General features: G+C 31.8%; 2 protein-coding genes across 2 annotated transcripts in view; one reads left to right on the top strand and one right to left on the bottom strand.

The window, feature by feature from the left end:
• Nucleotides 1–7593, bottom strand: part of LOC139491112 (nucleolar pre-ribosomal-associated protein 1-like) — a 51487-nt gene extending 43894 nt beyond the window's left edge. The window contains exons 1-8 of the mRNA XM_071278484.1: nt 7384–7593; nt 5702–5841; nt 4243–4530; nt 3340–3436; nt 2368–2450; nt 1877–2035; nt 1057–1187; nt 246–441 (exon numbers count right to left, since the gene is read on the bottom strand). Of these exons, the coding sequence (XP_071134585.1) occupies nt 246–441; nt 1057–1187; nt 1877–2035; nt 2368–2450; nt 3340–3436; nt 4243–4530; nt 5702–5841; nt 7384–7522 (1233 nt within the window). The 5' untranslated portion in view covers nt 7523–7593. The remainder of the gene's footprint in view (nt 1–245; nt 442–1056; nt 1188–1876; nt 2036–2367; nt 2451–3339; nt 3437–4242; nt 4531–5701; nt 5842–7383) is intronic.
• A 1997-nt stretch (nt 7594–9590) lies between these two features.
• On the top strand, nt 9591–20604 carry LOC139491115 (charged multivesicular body protein 1b-like). The gene is made up of 7 exons (XM_071278486.1): nt 9591–9774; nt 13231–13328; nt 14218–14364; nt 15446–15514; nt 16849–17000; nt 18953–19034; nt 19956–20604. The coding sequence occupies exons 1-7, from the start codon at nt 9768–9770 to the stop codon at nt 19995–19997; spliced, it is 597 nt and encodes a 198-aa protein (XP_071134587.1). The 5' UTR covers nt 9591–9767; the 3' UTR covers nt 19998–20604.
• The last annotated feature ends 1524 nt before the right edge of the window (nt 20605–22128 follow it).

The following is a 22128-nucleotide window of genomic DNA, read 5'->3' as shown; positions in this document are numbered from 1 at the left end:
TCTATATGCTATATATATGAGTTATTAAAGTTTACACAGGTTTCTTTTATGTATAACTTTCAGTCTAGGCACGTTTCTGATTTGAACAGGGTTCAGCCTAGTAATGTTTCACTGCATCTCTACCAGTCTGCCTTAAAAAATAGCAATTTCTGTGTTTACAAGCATCTACAATGATTTATCATCAGTACAATATCAAAAGCAAGGGAATATGGTATATTATCAAAAAGGGTAGAAATCTATCATACCTTCATAAGAAAGTCCATTGTTGTTATCCACTTTTTTGAAACTCTAGGTGTAACAGAACTGTGTAACGAAGGGAGATAATATTGTAGCTGATCAGGGGAAGCCACCAGTGAGGCTACAACCAATTCTTGTATCAGTGGAGTTTCTATTACTTTTGTCAGGGATGTTAAAAAGGCTGTGATAACATGATTCTGGCTTCTGAAAGAAAAACATTTATTATAATAACTTGAAGTAAACAGATTAATTCCTTATGTGTTATAAATGTGTATGCCATATATTTTGTATATTTATATGTACTATAAATCATATCTTCTACTTGTAGACAGCTCAGGTCCTTGCAAACTCTCAGAAAATATATTATTGTCATAGCCTCATAGGTGATGTACTTCAACAACAAAGTCAAATAATGTGTTTTCATCCTGTTTATGACGCATAAAAAGAATAAAACAAGCCTGCTGTTTTCAGTCTCAGATAAGTCTGAAATTGTAAATACATTGTTATCAAAATACATGATTTGACTTATATTAGTCAGAAACATAAACAGATTGTATATGTCTGTCAGAGGTCTGACTGATAAATAAATATTTATAACATTAAAAGGTTTACTTGAAAACAAAATTATCAAGAATGCACAAGCTAAAATGCCTGGTCTGCTTCTCCGAGTATGAATGATTTTACTTTGAAAATCTTTAAGATAAAGCTTTTACTACAGGTACCACATAAACTTAACCAATCAAATTGCAGGATTAGCTGGGATGTTTCACACCAGTATAATATAGACTGATATTTAAAATGATGTACAGGTTATCTTACTTCTGAGATGTTCCAAAAGATTTATCAAAGAAAATAATTCCATATTTATATGTAGTACAAAGTTCTAGCAGTATTTGGTGAACCATCTCAGCTGCCATCTGCTTTTCTTCCGAATTATCAGTCTCCTCTACCTGAAAATGATGAGTTGAGATGTAATAATTAACATCGTAGTGATGATTTGAACAAAAAATGACCAAATAATGCAAACTGATTGTTTTAAATAAATTTTCTGAATCTCCTTACAACTTTTTTAAATACAAGAATATGTGTCCATAGGACAAATCTAGTTACCTGCTGAATTGGGATCAAAACCATAGTTTGGCATATTTTAAATGTTCATATCCTCATAACCTTGTGTACTAAGATTCTGGTTTATGTGACCTCAACTTGATAATCAACTACCTTAATAAAAAATGTAATCTAAAATACCTGACCAACAGGCTGAAACATAGACATCAGTTTAGAATTAGGCAAAAGTCTGAGAGATTCAAAATTTATGGTCAGGATGACAATTTCATTGGTTTTTTTGACAAATCTCTTTTTCTGTTTGCATCAAAACAGCAAAGTATGACATTAGTTTTATTAATTTATTGGAAATTTATATTATCTAGGATCTCGATTTGTAAGTGTCAGTCATAGGTCCAATACCTATAAAATAAGATGAATTAAATTCTGAGTCGATGGTCCTAAATCAAACTTTTGATACCCTTTACATGTTTGAAAGAATATTTCCAAAAGTATTTCCCATTATTTTAGAAAAAAGATGAATTTCTGCCGATAACTTGTACTGGACCAGTACATTTCTTCTATATTCCCTTACCTCCATAGCATCATCTTGCTTATCATGCTTGTCGTACTTGTCATATTTCCTCCATTCTTGTATACCCTTCCAGTGGTAGAGATTTCCTAAATGTTTCATATTTTCTTCAGTGAATATTCTCACTTTCTGAGTCTTACTAATCACTGGATTCTGTATCACCTGTAATATAGCCAAATACCATGAATACATGTAAACAAATGAAGAACTTTTATCAACATATAGATTCCATCCTACTTTCAGATCAGGATGGCATTTCTTTAAACAAGAACAAAGGTTTAAAAGTAAGGCTTGCTGAGCAGTTGGGTGAACAAATTACACATGCGAAATAAGACATGAATTGATATACAACATCTTTATCAAAGTTCATGTAAGCATGTTTCTGAAACAACTTATAAAAACTGTTTTGTTGATGCTTGAAGATTTTTTTGGACCTATCTCCTTTAACAAGTAGTTTAACATAGTGTGTAAGTAATTAGTTAGTAAAATCTTACCTTCTCCAGTAATGTATTAAGAACAAGCTGTACTGTTTCTATATTGTCATAACATAGACCACTAAATAAGCCGCTAGAAAAATCTAAAATGCAGAAATAGCTGTTTATCAATTTCATTTATGTATATAAGAATATCTTTTGGTCATTGTTGGTAGTCTTATACATTGTTATACTATGTTAAAGATTAAAACATAATTAACTTTATCACTTCACACATATTTAAATTGCACCTAAAGGGATTAAAGAATGTTATATGTTGCTATATCTGACCCCAACATTGATATCCATTACTTTAATAACAAATGAACTTTTGATCTATATTTTAAAATGAATAACCATATGAATGCAATTTGATATTTACTATTGTTTATATATATGTTCCATCTATTTTTGCAATACCTATCCAACCTCAATTTTTGCAATAACAAAAATCATAGAAAATATTTCAAAGATAATTTCAAATAACCTAAAGCTCATACCTAAAGATTAACAAGGAGAACAAGGAGTTGAACCCAACTTTATGCAAAGAATACCCCACTCATATAACACATCGAGAAAATTCCATGCTCATACAATATAACAATGAATTTTTAATTGAAAGGTACATGACAGTTGCCACTATAAGAGAGAGAGAGCTATCTAAACCTCTCAAGAGCGCCTGGCCAAAAATGAATGCGTGTCATACTCAAGACTCAGATATCAACCAATCAAAGTACTGGATTTGGTGTTCAGAGAACAAATTTTGTACCTAGTAAAGTTTTATGACAGAGAGCCCAGGCCTAATCACTGTTGTTTTGTCACCTTCATAATTTTCAATTTTTCTGTGTTAATTTTTTATGGAACAATTTGTCTTTTTGTTTATTTTTTCAACAACGGTTGTTTCTGTCCTTCAGTTTTTTACTCCTTGCACAAACAATCAGCCCCTGTTGGTATTTTCTTATATATTTTTTATTATGCAGATTACTTATCTACCTTTCAAATCCATGAGCTGTCTTATAACACTATCACTTCCTGACAACAGAAAACCTAGAACAAAATGAATCATACAAGTCCGTACATCTTGTGGATCCTGAAAAATAACATGATAAAACTTATAGATAATAAATAAATCTAATATATGACCAGACAATTAGTAAAATGATTTTTCATTTTTTTTGAAAATTTGCTATATTTTTTGTACATCTATCATGTTATAAATATTCTTGTCTGCTTGCATATCAAGTTTACTCTGTCTTATTATGTTGTTAGATTGCTGTCACATCTCTTTGTATTCATTAAATAAAATAAAGACTGTATGTATACATTTTTGTTAGATACAATCTCAAAAACACACAGAAATCTGGGAAAACTTAAAGGCAATGTAAGATAAGAGGTTGTTGGCATTACTCAGAGATCTGTTTGTTAATTTAAGTTCTACATTTGTAGTAGCTATTGTTCATTAACATGATAAATCAACAATCCATGTTTATATATATATTCCTATACATTCTATATATTTATATCAATAACATGTAAGCTAAAGTACTAAATAAATAATTTAGAATTATTTGCCCCCCCCCCCCCCCCTTAAATATGGTGGTACATGTACATTGCATAGTTGATGAATACACAGTCATTTTGGTGGTATGCCAATGTAAATATAGAAACCGGCTACCATTTTCCACTTTAAGTAGGCCGATATACATGTACATTTGTTACAGTTTATCACAACATTTTACATTGGTTATGCTACTGTGCCATTTATACCTTGCCACTACAATTACCATGGCAACTAGTGAAAATGTTTCAATTGTCTTAATACTAAAAATTTAAAGCCTGTATGTATATTTAAGACTGAAGTTAAACCATAATACTGCCAACATAATTAGAACTAACCTTTCTATCTCTTCTCCCATATAACAACTGTATGTTAGGATTACTAAAGTCAATCTGTGTAAGGATAGCTCTTGCTGAAGTCTCTCCTAGCATGGTCATAGCTGACAACAGTTTCAGCGTTGTTTTGATCTGACTAGCCTTGTTCCTCTGTGACAAACTGGAGTATAAAGAACCAGTGTGGGATCCCCATATTTTCCTTACAATCGTATGTCCAACAGACTGATACTTGGACAAATCGTCAACCAAACGAATCAAAATGCATTCTAAAGCTTCAAATATCAACTGTAGCTGTAAATCAAAATACAAATTTCATTATTCCAATTTTGTAAACTATTTAATTTAGTAGAGGTCTGTCAGTAACTGCTAGAAGTACTTTATCAATTTATGTTGATCATTGTCATTTTGCTTAGTTTCTTCTGTTACCTGTTCTAACATCAGAATTCTCTTAAACTGAGTTTATTGTGATTATTTCTGTATGTTTGTTTATTACACATTGTCTCTGGGTATAGGGGGAGGGAGGTCATACAATAAATGTAATGCATTCGATTTGAAATATTTCTATTATATACCTTAACCATGTTAACCATTGTCAACAGAGGTGAAAAACAAAAGTATAATATATTTTTATATAGATGATTAAAAAATCAACAAAACATAATGAACACTGTTTTTGAAAGGTCAACAATTGTGTAAAGTAACTTTTTAAATTATGCTGAAAACTTTGAAAATGCAATTATTGTACCAATTTTTTGGGGCATTTACATTATACATGTTATATATTTCCTGTTCCCTAATAATTGTTTTGTATCCAACTTTTTTGTTTTCACGGAAATCCTACCATTGAGGTGTATTTACCAGAATTTGCAGAGTAATGCCAGAATGCCATGTGATAACCCTGCTAAACACCAATTCAGAAAATAGGGAATTCACGCAAATTCAATGCTATTATCAGACTGTAAACAAGAATTTATCCCCAGTACACGGATGCCCCATCTGCACTATCATTTTCTATGTTCAGTGGACTGTGAAAATGGAATAAAATCTCTAATTTGGCATTAAAATTAGAAAGATCATATCATAGGGAACATGTTTACCATGTTTCAAGTTGATTGGACTTCAACTTCATCAAAAACTACCTTGACCAAAAACTTTAATCTGAAACGGAACGAAAACAAACGAAAGCACGGACGAACGGACCCACAGACCAGAAAACATAATGTCACATAAATGGGGCATAAAAATACAAGCTATTTCATGTATTTACACTAAGTATATGATAAATGTAAAATATTAAAATTGAGAATGGAAATGGGGAATGTGTCAAAGAGACAACAACCCGACCAAAATAAAAAAACACAACAGCAGAAGGTCACCAACAGGTCTTCAATGCAGCGAGAAATTCCCTCACCCGGAGGCGTCCTTCAGCTGGCCCCTAAACAAATATATACTAGTACAATACCTCTGATGGTTTTCTTTTCCCTCCTTCTAACAGTTGCAATATTTCTGTACATTCTTCTGATGATCTACAGTAACCTGCTACGATGTCATATCCTTCTCCCTCTAAAAACTTGTCCGCAGCATCATGGAATTTGTCTAAAGCTACAAAACCATATAAATTAAATATTCATATCATAGGTCATGTAGGTAGAATTGTTTATTACATATTTTTTACACAAATTTGGATCCATTTTATGGAGGGCATATATTCAATTACTGCTAGTACATACCAATCTGTACTTTGTGTCTTTTTATTGTTTGGATGTACAATACCTGGCAATGTCCACTGTGTTTTTGTTAGCCGTTTTTATTTTTGTCTATTTGACAGCCTCACTGTAAGGCCGAGAAAAAAAAGATCCGTGTTTCCGGTAACCCGACAGACCCTGTTTTTTTAGCCCCGACCCTAACTTTTTTATTGGATCTTCCAAAAAAAAAAAAAAAATTTATCAACCGACCCTGTTATTGACACAGGCTTCTGATAGATGACATAATATTTTTTCTCTCTTGCTTCCTCTTGCATAGAAAGCCAGTAAAACATTTTATTAATGTCAAAAGGTATTCCAAATAGGTTAAAATCCAAGAAATTTGCACAGCAGGTGCTTGAAAAACATTGCAAATGGCACACTTCCGGTTTTTGAAACTAATTACGGATCCGGACTTGGAAAAAAACATGATAATTTTCCAGATTTCATTTACGATGTCAAAAAAAAAAAAAAAAAAAAAAAAAAAATTCCGACCTACCGACCCTATTTTTCAAAATGATGTTACCGGAAACACATATCTTTTTTTTTTAGGCCTAAGGTGTCAAAGCAAAAAAGTATAATAGCCTTTGAAGACGTCATAATTATAATAGGCCAGTTCCGGGATACGGTTTTCAGACGAATCTGTCATGTGACTTCCATCACAACGTGACAAAAATGTATGCATGCATAGAAATTTCCAACAAATGTTGAGCAAACAGGTGAAAAGTTTTATTTTATACTGCACAAAATATTTGGGAAATTAAAATCTAAAAGGATGGTCACCCTCCCTCAGTCATACGGCAATCCCTTTTATGTACTTACTGAACATTAATTATGTCTCTACTACCTTACAGAATGATGAGTATGAAAGTGCTGGAAACTTTTAAAGAGCAGGGATACAGGTGTGCCTTCTATCTGGTAAATGACACAAGTGCCTGTGAAATGACATCATAAAGGCGTGCAAAATTGGCGATCTTTTCTGGTGAAAGACTGTTCAAAGACGTTGATTAGTCCTAAAAATTATTGTGACTATGACGTCTTAAAAAGCTATTATACTTTTTTGCTTTGATACCTTACAGCATCAGCGTCCCTGTAAGGTGTCAAAGCAAAAAAGTACAATAGCCTTTCAAGACTCATAGTTATTTATAGTTGCTAATTTCTGTGTAATTTGATCTATTGTAAAGAGTTGCCTAATTGGGAATCACACCACATCTAATTTATATCTTTAACATAGAGCTAATTTGTTTCTTATTGGCGATAAATAATAATCAGATTTTTTTCTTTGACGCCTTACTTCGACGAAGTAAGGCGTCAAAGAAAAAAATTATAATAGCCTTTCAAGACGTCATTATTATTTGGACTATCAATGATCAAGTTCAAAACTAATATTTTTTGGTCTTACCTAAGAATGTGGTGATGGGATCTTTTAATTCAACTTTGAAATGAACTTCTGTGTATTCATCTTTTTCTGTCTTCTTCTTTTTGGGTGATTTAATTACAGTCGAATCTGATTTTCTCTTATTTAGAGTTTTATCCTTCATGCTCACATGTGATTTTCATTTCCTCCTTTCTAATGACCTCTAGAGTTTTCTGTCGTTTTTAAGGGGTTACACTAAAGACCTGAAAGTGGACCTGAAAAGACCTGAAAAGACCTAAAAGTATACGACTAAAATTATTCAAATTGCAACAAATTTTTTATTATTGGATGGAATTTCTTCAAGTTGGAATTTTATCAATTGTTAATAGCCATATTTCATTAAAATTTATTTTTTTTAAATTAAAAACAAAATGTTGATGCCAAAAGTTGGACCTGAAGGGAGAAATGAAAAGACCTGAAGGGACCTGAAAATCTATGGTCGGAATAATTCTAACTTCAATAACTTTTTTAATATACAGTGGATACCTTTCAACTTTTGGTTTTGTGAAACAAAAAGTTCAATATAATGATAATATAAAAAAATACATGAACAATATCGTTTGGGTGTCAAAACTCGGACCTGAACGTAAATTCAAAAATCTAAATGTGCCTAAAATTCCGCTATTTTTTTTTCAAAAGAAAATAATAAACAGAAACGAAAAATATGGTTGTTAACATTTCATGTTCGGTGTCATTTGTTCTCTTTTGGAAAACTGTCTCATTGGGATCACACTTTCTTTCGGTCATCCTTCTTTCTAATTTTTATTGACGGAAGATACTAATATGATACGCAAAACTGATACAAAAAAGACGGGAGATACCAAAGAATAATCAAAACTCACATGTCAAAACTCATAAGTCAAAGAGACATGATATACCATAGAAATAAATAATTAAGAAAAAGATTTGGTGTCTTTAAACTATGATAACCCCATCACAATCGTTGTGTGTGTGTCCCAAGTCTGGAACCTGCACTTTGTGACAAATGTCGGACCTGCTGGATGAAAAATAAAGTCCTGAATGAACCTGTGTACATATATAGTTAATTCAACATAGCTTATAAAACATTTGCATTTTCATTCAAGAAGAGTCAAAAGCAACTTAAATTGTGATAAAAATATTTAATTTTAACGATAATCCAATTAAAAGATTAAAGTGAAATGTTTATTTAGATTATTGATCCAATTATCACTTAATATCAATACAAGGTGTAAATTACAACTGGCACACGTTATGTAAATAAAAATTCCAATGGACGAACACACGGCTTTAAATTACATATTTGGTTCATGGGGTAGCAATACTATTATTTTTATTTTATAAATAAAACAGTTTAAGATATATAAATTAATGCAGTATAAGCAAGTTGAATTAGTTTGAATAATTTCACCGGGCAATCTTCTTTTTCTCTTTAGGTTTAGGATTCATCATCAACAAGGTATTTTGTATTCAAATATGTTCCTGTATAAATATAAAGTCATTCTTTCTCTTCAATGGACACTTGTCTAAAATTAAAACAAATAGAAAAGACAATGCTGTGCGAGTTTAAATACATCTACCCCTATGATCCTGTTATTCATGTCTTTTATTTCCCCGACAAGGTCCGAATTTTGTAGCTCAACCATTATATTTTCGATAAAATTCTTTATCATTTTAATGATAAATTATACCTTTCCTATAACAAAATTCATACTTCAAGGAGATTGATTGAAAACAGTTAAAGATTTTGAATAAATTTGACCACAGTCTTTTCAAGCAAATTTATGTTATTTAATTTTCCGTTCAGGTCCGAGTTTTCACACCCCAACGATATTTTTCATATCTTTTTTTTTTATTTTATCTTTATACTGAATTTTTAGTTTCACAAAATCTAAAGTTGAAAGATAACCATTCAATATTAAAAAAGTTATTGAAGTTAGAACTAGTCCGAACATAGATTTTCAGGTCCCTTCAGGTCTTTTAATTTCTCCCTTCAGGTCCAACTTTTGGCATCAAAATTTTGTTTTTAATTCAAAAAATTTTAATTTCAATGAAATGTGGATATTGACAACTAATAAAATTCCAACTTGACGAAATTCCATTCAATAATAAAAAAGTTATTGCAATTTGAATAATTTTAGTTGTATATTTTCAGGTCTTTTCAGGTCTTTTCAGGTCTTTTCAGGTCCACTTTCAGGTCTTTAGTGTAACCCGTTTTTAAGTTCCGAATAATTTGTTTCTAAAATTAGAAAAAAACCAGCAATCGTTCCAGATTTTACTCACGACTTGAATGACATCACGAACAAAAACAACACAGGATCACAAGAGAAAAAGTCATTTTATAAATCTTCTTTTGACAAACTAGGGTTCCAGAATTATACACAGACAAAATGGACAGTATCCTTTATACATTATGAAGAAAATTTGTGTCTAAGTTTCAAGAAAGATACGAGTTTTGTTGTATTTAAATTTTAAATGTAAATATGTACAACGGAAGTAAGTTTTACAAGTTGGGGAAGATCCCCAGGCTTATAAATGGATATTATTCCCACAAAGAGTATTACTTTGTTCCAGCTTGGTTTTCAAAATGGAAGCCAGTCATGAAAAGGGCACCTTAGCTCACTGATTGATAATTCTAAAGCAGTGCTCTAGCTAGAAATCAAAAGGGGCAGGGCAGGGTGCCAGTGGAGGGCAGGGCACTTTTTATGATAAGAAAAGGCACTGCTCATTTTTTTTGTCTACGTTTCTGTGTGTATCACAAGTTAACGAATCTATTTTTTTTTTTACTGTATATGTTGTTTTTTTTAAGTAAAGATGCTTTTCAACTATAGTCTTTATTTCATTGTTTGTGTAGTTATGATTGATATAGTACATCTTCATCAACATATTATGTTTTTACAGTTCAACTTCACTCTACCCATTATCAAAGAATATGTGGGTTTTTTTTTTGTTTTTTTGTTTTTTATCTATATAGGAATTAAAGCTTTGTATACATCATATAACCTCATACAGAGAGCATTACTAATATATAACAATGTTTAGAACATGGATTGCTAAAAGTATAATTATCAAGTAGAAATTGCAATATATATTTTTTAATATGTTCAAAGACAGTTAATATCTTTAAGGTAACATTATTATGTTATTATATATTCAATTGGTAATTTATTCCTTTTTTTTGGTACTAGATAATATTTTTAGAGCACAAATTTGTAATAAGCTAAAACAGGGGAAGTAACTCCAAAATCAATTTCCACCACATTTGGGTTAATTAAAAACTCTGCTTGTCGCTAACAAGTTGAGATGGATGGAGGCATAGTTTTATTTTGTTGACTTAAATTCAATTCTAAAGTCATGAAAGTCTTCATTTACATGTATATACGCTCTTCCAATGTGACTTGGAGATCGAAAATGCCGACCCAAACTAAACACACTCGCTGACACATTCATCAAAGGCAGTGTCTGCGCGTACCCGCATGTGGGTACGAATAGTCAAATTGCCGGTCTTGGCTGCACGTACCCACATCCAGTTTTTGGTTTTTTTTGGAAAAAATAAGTTTGTTTCCAGTTTTTGGAGAAAAAAAATAATTTGTTTTTGATTTTGAGAAAAAAAAATTGTTTGTTTCACCCTCAGCTGCCACTATAGATCACTATATGTAATGCTAAAATTGAAAAAAAAAATTGTTTTCGACTTGTCGAGAAAAAAATAGATTGTTTTTCTCTGCGCTGCAATGTTTATTATGTATCATTATTTAATAAATACAATTTGAAAATATTATTTTTCATCCTCTTCACTCGTTCTACACGAAATCCCCATATTATCGATAATTTCCGTATATATTTCACTTTTCATTGCCGATCCGTTGGCATTTTAATAGAAAACTGGATGTGGGTACGTGCAGCCAAGACCGACAATTTGACTATTCGTACCCACATGCGGGTACGCGCAGACACTGCCTTCATCAAAAGTATGACAAAAAGATACATTGTCCTAATTAAATTACCTAGTTATTAACACCTTTGAAGTCTTTATCATTGTAATTGATTGTAATGACATGATTAACCTGGGGGCAATCACACAGGTGTCATATATGTAATTAACTTGGAGATCAGAAATTGATGAAACAAAATTTTACCAAAACGGCACGGCAAGATAATTTTGGGAAAAGACGTCAGCCTCAGGGCAGAAGGGCGCGGATGAAGGCACCCAGGGCGCAGTTGAGGGCACCCATGGCGCGGCGCCCATCTATTTTGGGCTAGCGAGACCACTGGTAAAGGGCATGTCATACATTGTCTTATTTTGTAAAAAGGTAAACAACAGTTGTTTCAGCCAGGAGTTTGAGTACAATACTATAGTCACTTTTATGTGAGATGCAATAAATTTCATTTTCATATAAAGTAGGGGACCAAGGATATATATTTCTAGTTTTACATATGGGCAAGTCCTTCAAGGGGGTCTCATTGGGGGGTTCTGATCCCAGATCCCGCTTATTGTTTTGTCGGATTCCTGTATCCCGCTTCCACTATGTACATAAGCAATTATTTTTTTTTGTAATTTCCTGTGTCCTGCAAGTCCCGTTTTTTCCATGGCACAATATTTTTGATTTTCACGTGTCGCACTTACAAAAAATTGGCAATCCCGCGTCATGCTTGGACCCCAATGAGACCCACTTCAAGAACCTGGATCTTTAAAGGCTACAGGCATGTACAAATATAATATAGACAGTTATTGCATGATTTGACTGACACGAAGCTAAATGATTTAGATGAGAAAAAGGATCTGAAAATCTTGTTACAAAAAATTTCACTTACAAATGTAGGTAATTCTTACGGGACATTCCTAATCAACAAAAAATGGGTTCCTCTTTATGTTTTAAAACCAGGAGTCATTAGCTCTGCATAAATGAAATTGTAAGGACTCAGTCGGCACCAAAATCTCTTCTGACTACTAGTCCAAAGAATCAATATGCCAACATTTTCTTTATGTGTCTAAACAAAGCTTTGCAGAAACTTACTGGAGGGAATAAAATTTTACTACTAGCATGACTTGTCTAGGGCATCAGACTAGTGGAAAACAGTGTAGACTGCGACTGCTTCACTGCATAATCATCAGCCCTTTAAAAATGTTTTAATCAATATTTGGAAATGAACTTGGAACGATTAAAATGACAGTATATTTTCTACCTTTTGTAATATGAGGCAGGCATTACCTGTAAATGGGGACGAAGTCTGTATGAATTATTTTTTTGTAACTAAATTTTTTGTCAAAAAAAAAGAAACGGAAATACCGTAACGTTTCCGATTTTGGTTCTGTTGTTAAGGATTTTAGTTGTGACGTTATTTAAATTATGACGTCATATGCAATGAAAACAAAGAAACGCTATCATCAGGTAACGTTTTTTCATATCAAGGAATTATTAAAAATGAAATTGGTATTGCGCGTTTCTTCCTATCTTATACTAGACTGATAAATATATATTTTACTCAAAGTTTCATACAAACGAGACCGGAAAAAGGAAGTATATTGTACATTTCTGCGCAGGTCCGGGATTTCAAAACATGACATAAAAAAAATTGAACGATTTTGAGTTCATTAGTACAATGAAAAATTCGGGAAATTTTCCCGAATTTTTTTTTTTATTGAATTTTCTACTGTTATTGGGGACTTCGTCCCCATATTACTCTTTGCCATCTCAGACTTTGCAAATGGATAAAATTTAGAAAATAACTGACTTTTTCATTCATGACATTGGATTACAGATCTAGATGTTCTGACTTATATTCATTCATCTGTTTTAAACCAATTCTCATAAAAAAATTGTATTTGTTATATTTTCCTTAATTTATGTTCAGAACATTTATTTAATCTTAAATTTGCTGCCAAAGATCTTGAAAGAAATGCCAAAAAAAGTGAAAAGTCAGAAAGAGAAGAAAAAACAAAGTTGAAAAAGGTAAACCATAATATTTGGCTGTAAAATCAACATTTATTGATTTTATTTTATCATACATGTAAATAATCATGATTGCATTATGAAATTATAGTAAGGAGAAGTAGTAAAATTGCCCATGGCCATGTGACAACTAACTATTCTCCAGAGACCATATGCATAGATAGTAGCAACTAAAGGGCCCTGTGTAGTCTCCAACAATGAGCAAAACCCACGTCATAATAATTGACATGAATATAGGCCTTCAGTTTTCTTGTTTGAATTGTTATACATTTGTAATTTAAGGGCCTTCTATAGATGACTATGTGGTATGGGCTTTGCTCATTGTTGAAGGCCATACAGTGACTTATAGGTGTTAATTTCTGTGTCATTTGGTCTTTTGACAAGTTTTGTGGAGAGTTGTCTCATTAGCAATCATACCAAATATTCTTTTTTATATTTTGAATACATGTATTTATAGCAATGCAAGTATCAAATGCCTAGTCTGACAAAAAGAAAAAAAAATAAACAAGAAAAGCAATGGCCTGATTTATGAAGATGTATACAAAAAAACATTGAAAAAACAATTACATTGTATATATATGATAAAGATTTGTTTGTATGTCATATATAGTAATAAGTATCAAACATAACATAATGTATTCTAAACTTGTTTTAAAAGAGTTCTATACATAGTCAACAATCAGAGGTATTTAATTTACACTACAGAGAAAAGAAGATGCTCAGCATGAATGGAGTGTAACATTGTGTTTACATTGCTGTAGTTTGAGGTATAAAATTTACACCACAGAGAAAAGAAGCCCAGCATGAAAGGAAGTTTAAAATTGTGTTTACATTGATGTAGTTTTAAATTTAACATGTTTAATGACAGTTTTTATATTTGAAAATATAGGCAATTCAGAAAGGTAACATGGAGGGGGCCAAAATACATGCAGAAAGTGCCATACGACAAAAGAACCAAGCACTAAATTATCGTAGAATGAGTGCCAGAATTGATGCTGTAGCTGCTAGAGTCCAGACGGCTTTAACCACAAAACAGGTATAAACATTGATTTTTGTATAAAAATACAAACATGACGGGCAACGTTCATGAATTAAGTTTTTGAAATATTATATACTCAGTCATCATCAGACACAACCTTATCCAGTGACATACATGACATATTTTAGAACTATTGGAACTATATATAGGGTCATTCCATTTTCCTCATCTTAAAAAAATACCTCTAAAAAAACATAAAAGTATTCTAAATGAACAGCTACAATTATGATATTGTGGTTCAATATTATTTGTTTGGTACCAACTTGTGTTGATTTCATGGGTATATCAATGTATTTGGGAACCACAAATTTAAATGTTCAACAAAGTATAAATTTTCATAGGGATTATATAATGATATATGAAGACTTTACTTTGGCAAAACTTTGAAATAAAAAATCCACAAAAATACAATTTCAATTCAACCAACAAAATTGGTACTCCTGTAAATAAATGAATCCACCATTATTGATCAGAAGCTAGGTAATATTTTTATGTCTTCCCATCAGCAGAGGGGCATGAAGTTTTACCCTTGTCTGTTTGTAGTCCTGAAAAAGGTAACCATTCTCTAACATAAGTTTGACTTAGCTTAAACAAATGTTATGAAACTTAAACACAATGCTAATAACAACAAAACACAGATCTATGGAAATTGAAATATGATGGCACTACTTTTAACATTCTAGAGTTATGCCCCTTTACAAATTGAAGAATTGCCGACATATTCTTTTAGTACTCTAACTTAAGTTTGTCTCACCCAAATGTTATGAAACTATAAACAATGCTTATAAGCACAAAACACAGATCAAACTTGAATTGGGTCGACATCACTTATATGTTTCTAGAGTTATGCACCTTTACATATGGAAAATTGCTGATTTTTTCTTTTCTGTTCTCAAACTTGAGTTTGCCTCAACTAATTGTTATGAAACTTATACATAAGTTTATAACCACTGTCCACATAATACAGATCAAGTTGAAAAATTGGGTGGCGTTATTTTGATGTTCTTGAGTTATACCCCTTTATAATGAAAAAAGCTGATTTTTTTTTTCTAACAAAATATTTCCTTGGAATTTTCAGGTTACAGGATCTATGGCAGGTGTTGTGAAGTCTATGGAATCTGCAATGAAATCAATGAATTTAGAAAAGGTAAGGTAACATCGACCAGTATAATAGAGACTAGGATAAAAACTAGTTTTATAATAGATGTCATATAACAGAGGCGGTAGGGTAAAAAATTAGTCATACAACAGTGTCGGTAGGATATAAACAAGTTGTTAAACAAAGGGGTAGGATAAATTTAGTTGTATAACAGAGGCAGTAGGATAAAAACTAGTTGTATAACAGAGGTGGTAGGGTAAAAAGTAGCCGTATAACAGATGTGGTAGGATAAATACATGTTGTATAACAGATGTAGTAGGGTAAAAAGTAGTTGTATAACAGAAGCAGAAGGGTAAAATCAAACAATATAATACAAAATGTTTAAGAATGTTAATGGTTTAGAAAGTTTTGTCATTAATTTAAAAGGGCCTTGATGGATGAGTGGTCTAAGAAGTTAAACTTAATATGTATCACCAGTCTGTCAACACTGATGTTGTGAGTTCAAAACCCAGCAAATGGTAGGTGCACTCGACTACAATCTAAATTGATTAAGTTTTTCTGTTGAGGTTGTTGGTTCTGTCCCAGCAATCTTGTTCGCCAACAAAGAAAAAGACAAGCAGACAAATAATAGTACACAAAACACAGCATAGAAAACTAAAGACTAAGCAACACAAACTCCACCAAAAACTTGGGGTGATCTCAGGTGCTCCGGAAGGGTAACCAGATCCTGATCCACATGTGGCAACCATTGAGTTGCTCATGTTACTACAAACCTGGTATGTAGTCTAATTCGTTAGGTCACATTGTGAAAAGGAAAGGGGACTGTAGTATTGACATTAGGAACATATATGATATCATCTGTGAAATAGTTACTCCATAACTGTCAACTAACTTGTGATGGCGTCCATGAAATTTACGAGGGGATATTTAAAATTCTTCACCATTTAATTTGGAACTCTTGGTTTAATAGCTTCCTTGTGAGCAGCAACTCTCTATCAAGGAAATAGGAAATATAGTATCAAGGGAGATATACACTCTGTATGCAGGAGCTGCTGGAATGTTGCTACATATATATGGAAAGTTCACAATTTGGAAGAAGATATCAACTCTTTTGTTGTAAAGATTTTGAACACACAGCTGACTTTTAATGAAAATGGTGATAAACACCAATCAATGATTAAATTGTTGAATAATTGATTGACTAGTCTGTTACTGTTTGTAGTAAGTTCCTGGTATTTTTTAGTTAAATACAAGCAATGTATGTATTTAAATGTACCAGTAGTAAAATTTTTACATTGGGAACATTTGTGCATTATCATGAATGATGATGATGATGACTTGAAAATCTGAAGTAGAACTGATGACTAAATATTCCATTGTAGGTATCACAGTTAATGGACAGATTTGAAACACAGTTTGAGAACTTAGATGTGCAATCACAAGTAATGGAGAACACCATGTGTAATTCCTCAACATTAACCACACCACAAGGAGAGGTGGATGGATTGATGCAACAAGTAGCAGATGAAGCAGGGTAAGGAAGATAATCTTGTAAACCAAATTACTGTGAACTTATTATTATTCCTTGTAAACCAATTTTTGTGTTTCGTAGGTACAGGTGTACCACGAATTAAAATTTTCAATGAATAACTTATTTTCAATAGTCCTTGTATACAGAGATTGGCAAAAAGCATGAAATCAAATATCCACAAATTCGGTGAAAGTACTTTAATTCGTGGGTATCAATTTTCGTGGTTTCAACAATATTTACATGTACCGGTACGTGGATTTTTAAATTTGTGGATTTAAGAAAAAAAATTGAAATATTGAAGCCATAAGAAATGAAGGTTACAATTAATCTGGATTGAAGGAAATTGCAAAGTAAACATTGACCCGTATAAATCGTAGTGACAACACTAATAAACCTAAGATAAAGTGATCAACAGAGTCAGATTAAAGACCATCAAATGTGTTAATTAGTTCATAAATATGTCACCTAAAGAAAATAGTAACATAATCAAATGCTATAAACGTACATGTATCTTGAATTGTAAAATGATTCTTATCAAAATCAAGCCCAGCATGAAATTATTATTTCCCAGATATATGTACGAGAACTATAAGGATATAAAATGAACACTTTAACATACTAGCATATATATCAATACCGGAAATCTGACTTTCATCGATCAAAAATATTTTTTATGAGAATAAAAAGATCAGAAGTTGTACAGTTTATGTTATAAAAGATTAAATGGGTATTATCCTGCATGCAGTTGTAGTTCATAGTGCGTTTGCCCTGTGAATTCTTTTATAGTATTCTCAGATTTTGCGTTATTCAATATATTCTCTAGATCATTACAGTAGTCAAACCTACATGGGGATCTTTCCATGTCTTGATTTGGACAATGGTTGTTTTATTTCGTTGGGCACTTAAATTCATGGATAAAGTCAACCACGAAAACCACGAAAATTGGTACCCACTAATAAAAGTACTTCACAGTATGCAAGTTTTCAGCAATCGATGGAAATTGATACCCACGTAAATAAATTAATCCATAGTAATTTGTGGATACTTTTTTCATGTGTAGACCATTCTTGTCTACTTTACAACTATTTGTTTACACAATTTTATAATATTGTATATTCAGAAATTTTTGTCATGTCTTTATAAATGTTGCATTATCAGGTTTGCAATACTTAAATATTTCATGCATAATTTCAATATTGACTTCTTATAATTAAGCCTAGCTATTCTATTAGTTATCAGAAGAAATAAATAAAGTGATGTATAAATTTCTGAATTTGCAGAGTCCTTGGTATTTATATAAGGGAAGATTTGACTTATACGTATTTGTGGTAACTTACAGTCATATATATTTCTACTCTCAAAAATTAGATGGTTAATACAAGGATTTGTATATTATACAAACGAACGGACGCACAGACCAGAAAACATAATGCCCCTCTACTATCTTAGGTGGGGCATAAAAATGATAAAAGACTAACAAATGCCAGAGGCTCCTGACTTGGGACAGGCCCAAAAAATGCAGCAGGGTTAAACAGATGTTTATGAGATCTCAACCATCCCCCTATACCTCTAGCCAATGTAGAAAAGTAAACGCATAAAAATACGCACAATAATATACATTTAAGAATAGCTGTACAAATGTAGGTACTGCAAGTGCAAAGTAGGTTTATTAGAAGGAAAGGTAAAGATTTACACTGCCAGTGTGCCACATAAAAAATTAAATACAGTATATAATGGATTGGGTCAGAAGGTTGACCATTCCCTAGCCCACTAATTAACCCTGCATAGAGTATGTGCATATGTTTTAAACATGCACACAACATGCACAAGCATTAAAGGATATGAAATTCATAGTCCCCATGCCTTATTTCCTTACAATTAAACTCAGTGCTTTCAATATGAAAATAAAACCCTTCAATTTGAATAATTAAGTTTGACATTTTTTTATATTGCAGACTTGAATTAAATATGGACTTGCCATCAGCTCAGGGGTCAGCAATTGGGACTGCATCATCAACACAAGCATCGTCAGAACAGGTTGGTTTATGTCATTATATCATTAAGTTCTATAAATGGACACACAAGTTCTGATAATTTAATGCTTGGCAAAGATCAATAATGAGCACTTTAAGTTGTTAGAATTAGCTGTCTCCCTTGTAGAGACAAATCCTTGTTATCGCTTCATTGCCTTTCATAGTGTACAGAGCATACTATAACTGGCCGCCTTAATATAGCCAAAAGTGGTGCTTTAAAGCGGTGAAAAAACAAAAATTCAAATAAACCTGATTATATCTAGACTTTACCCAAAATTTCTTTAATACATTAGATGTACATATATGTGCGTATACGTTGCACGCACAGGGATATTTTACCCCAAAATTTGTTTTGAGGTTCCTATATATATAGTTTACAAATTTTCAAGCATTTCATTTCTCATCAAATGAAAAAGAAAGTAAGAAAATCCTTTTGAATACTGTAAATTCAGAAATTATTGTGAGGTTTTTATTGTTGGGAAGAATGCGACAGAGTTGTAAATGCAATAATTTAAACTCTCATTTTGAAATACTTTATATGAATTAAACAGGATTTTTCTCAACAACATCAACCAAATTGCAATAATAAATGCAAGCAATAATTTCGGAATTTACAGTAAATTTTTTTAAAGAAAATGCACTGTATTTGGTAAAAATTTAATCGATCTCTTTAGTATGTTTAAACTTCCAACACTTTTCACTGTGAAACAGAATAATTGAGACAATAATTTTGGTTAAGAACCCAGTTCTAATAAGTACAAGGTACCATATGTTTTGAATATACAGACAGGTATTTCAAAGTAGTTGTCCTTTAATACCAATATTAACTTTGAAAAATCATGACAAAAGAATTTTTCAACAGCATTGTGTGCTCTTTATTTATATATATTTGGATGTTTATTGAAAATATTATTTCTATTTTTAGGATGAATTATCAAATAGACTGGCAAAATTACGGCAGATGTGAAGGATTATTGAAAATAGGAACATGGATAATTATAGCGCATTATATTTCATATCTAGCAAAAGATCAAAACTGTGAATTCCATAGACACTTATCTTCTAATTCATACAAAACTTATTGCATGATAAGTTTATGCAACTAAGACTCCTTAAAAAGGTGTATTGTATTGTTTACTAGATTACATCTTTTGTTTGACTAAAAATTATTCGGCAAAGATATTGTTGGACTTTTCTTCACTGACTATTGGTTAAAAAATTCAAATCAATATACTGGTAATAAAAACAAAACTTGGTTTATTTCTACATGTAGTTTCATCATGAAGTAGATGATATTTGTCTTAATTATATCTTGAAAGATCAATGTTAATGTTAACCACCCTTTCAAGACAAAAAAATCATCCAATGTTTTATTATTGTTCAAATAGGAATGAAAGTAGATTGAATAAAAATACACATATTACACTTTTAAATATGTGCATATTATTATGATTTTACAATGTTTTATTATGTAATTGTGTACAAATAATATTTCGTCTGTTCATTTTCTCTTTGTTATATTAATTAGACATGTTGTATGAGTGAATGTTACATAAAGTACATATTTATTATGTTGGTTTAGTTTTGTCTTGGCTGCCATGAAAGTTGCATAATGCAAGACATTGGGATAACTATCTGGCAGCAGCAGCTTTGAACGAAATGATTTACTAGAAACTTTACACTGTTATTAGAATAAACAAAAGGTACCTCACCCTCACTTGTGAAATTTTCTGTTTTTTTCAATTTCAGAGTTATAGGATTTTAACAATTTGATATTATTGTTGGGATTGGTGACTGTTAGTTCCCTTTCAGTTTTGAAAATGATGAGATTTTACTGGCAGATTTAGGTAGGGTTGAAGCCCAGGGGAGTCCAACTCCTATGGTTGACTTCTTAATCTGGTGAGGTGCCTTTTTTTTCATAATTTTAAATCCTTTTTTCTGGACTTTATTGATCTGAAACATGAAACTCAGATAGCTTTCTTATATCTGATGGTTATTCTGAAGTATAATGTTGAATCAGGTACGATACTGATACTGACTAAAAATGGTTGTTGTCTGCAATAGTTATATTATTTTCATTGGTGATGCTATTGCTAAAGATGACAGCACTTTGCTTTAAATTTTTCGAATTGATTTTAGAGTAGGTGTACTAATTTACAGTTTAAACATTATGGAACTCAAATTATCAGTTTCTGTAATCAAAATTTGCCTATTTATGGTTGATTGATTGTTATTTTTTATTTGCAGTTATAGAAATATTACATATGAATAAAGGGAGAATTTGAACATTTATCAGATAGCAACCTTAATATACATAAAGACACCCTCCCCATTTTAATCTATTAGTGGATGAATCCATAATATAAATACTGCAAAAGAATCTCTTAACATTATTAATCGCATACAATGGATTGTAAATACAGACCCAGTTACTTTCCTATACTAATTTATCATTAAATCATTAGCTCATTGGGATTAAAATGAAACATAATATAATATATGTACATACATGTATATATAGATTATTATCTAAGGACAACAACATTTGTACAGTGAAAGACATTAGTTTTAAGTTCATATAATGGATGTCCTGATTAGTAACTTGAAGAACATTTCTATGCATGAGGGGGGGATGGAGGGGTCCTGATCACGAAATCCCAGGCTTATTTAAATAAACTTATCCCGAAATTAGAAAAAAGAATTCCCCGATCTCGAAAGGGTCAATCCCGAAATCCCACGCTTAAAAACACCCGATCCTGGAGTCCCAATAAAGGTCCTATCCCCCCTCATGCATGGATTGAAGGACATTTTCTCATTGATATACCTCCTTTCTAAACAAATTGTGTAGTTGCCTCACGGTCATAAAACTTTCGAGCATGATTTTTGTACTCAGACTCGAAAATCAACCAATCAAATTGCTGGATTTCATGTTTCGAGCATGATTTTTGTGCTCCGAGCACTGAGCAAAGTTTTATGCCTTCAACCCTGTAGTTGTGCATTTCTAGATTCCATGTTACTTTCTATTATATTGTTTTCTGTAAAGAATGTTATACTGGTACCCCAATCTACAGTACTTCTATCTGTTTTCTGTTTTGGAG

The sequence above is a fragment of the Mytilus edulis genome, chromosome 10 (assembly GCF_963676685.1).
Source record: "Mytilus edulis chromosome 10, xbMytEdul2.2, whole genome shotgun sequence".
Lineage (NCBI taxonomy): Eukaryota > Metazoa > Mollusca > Bivalvia > Mytilida > Mytilidae > Mytilus > Mytilus edulis.
This window is presented reverse-complemented; position numbering and strand designations above follow the sequence as displayed.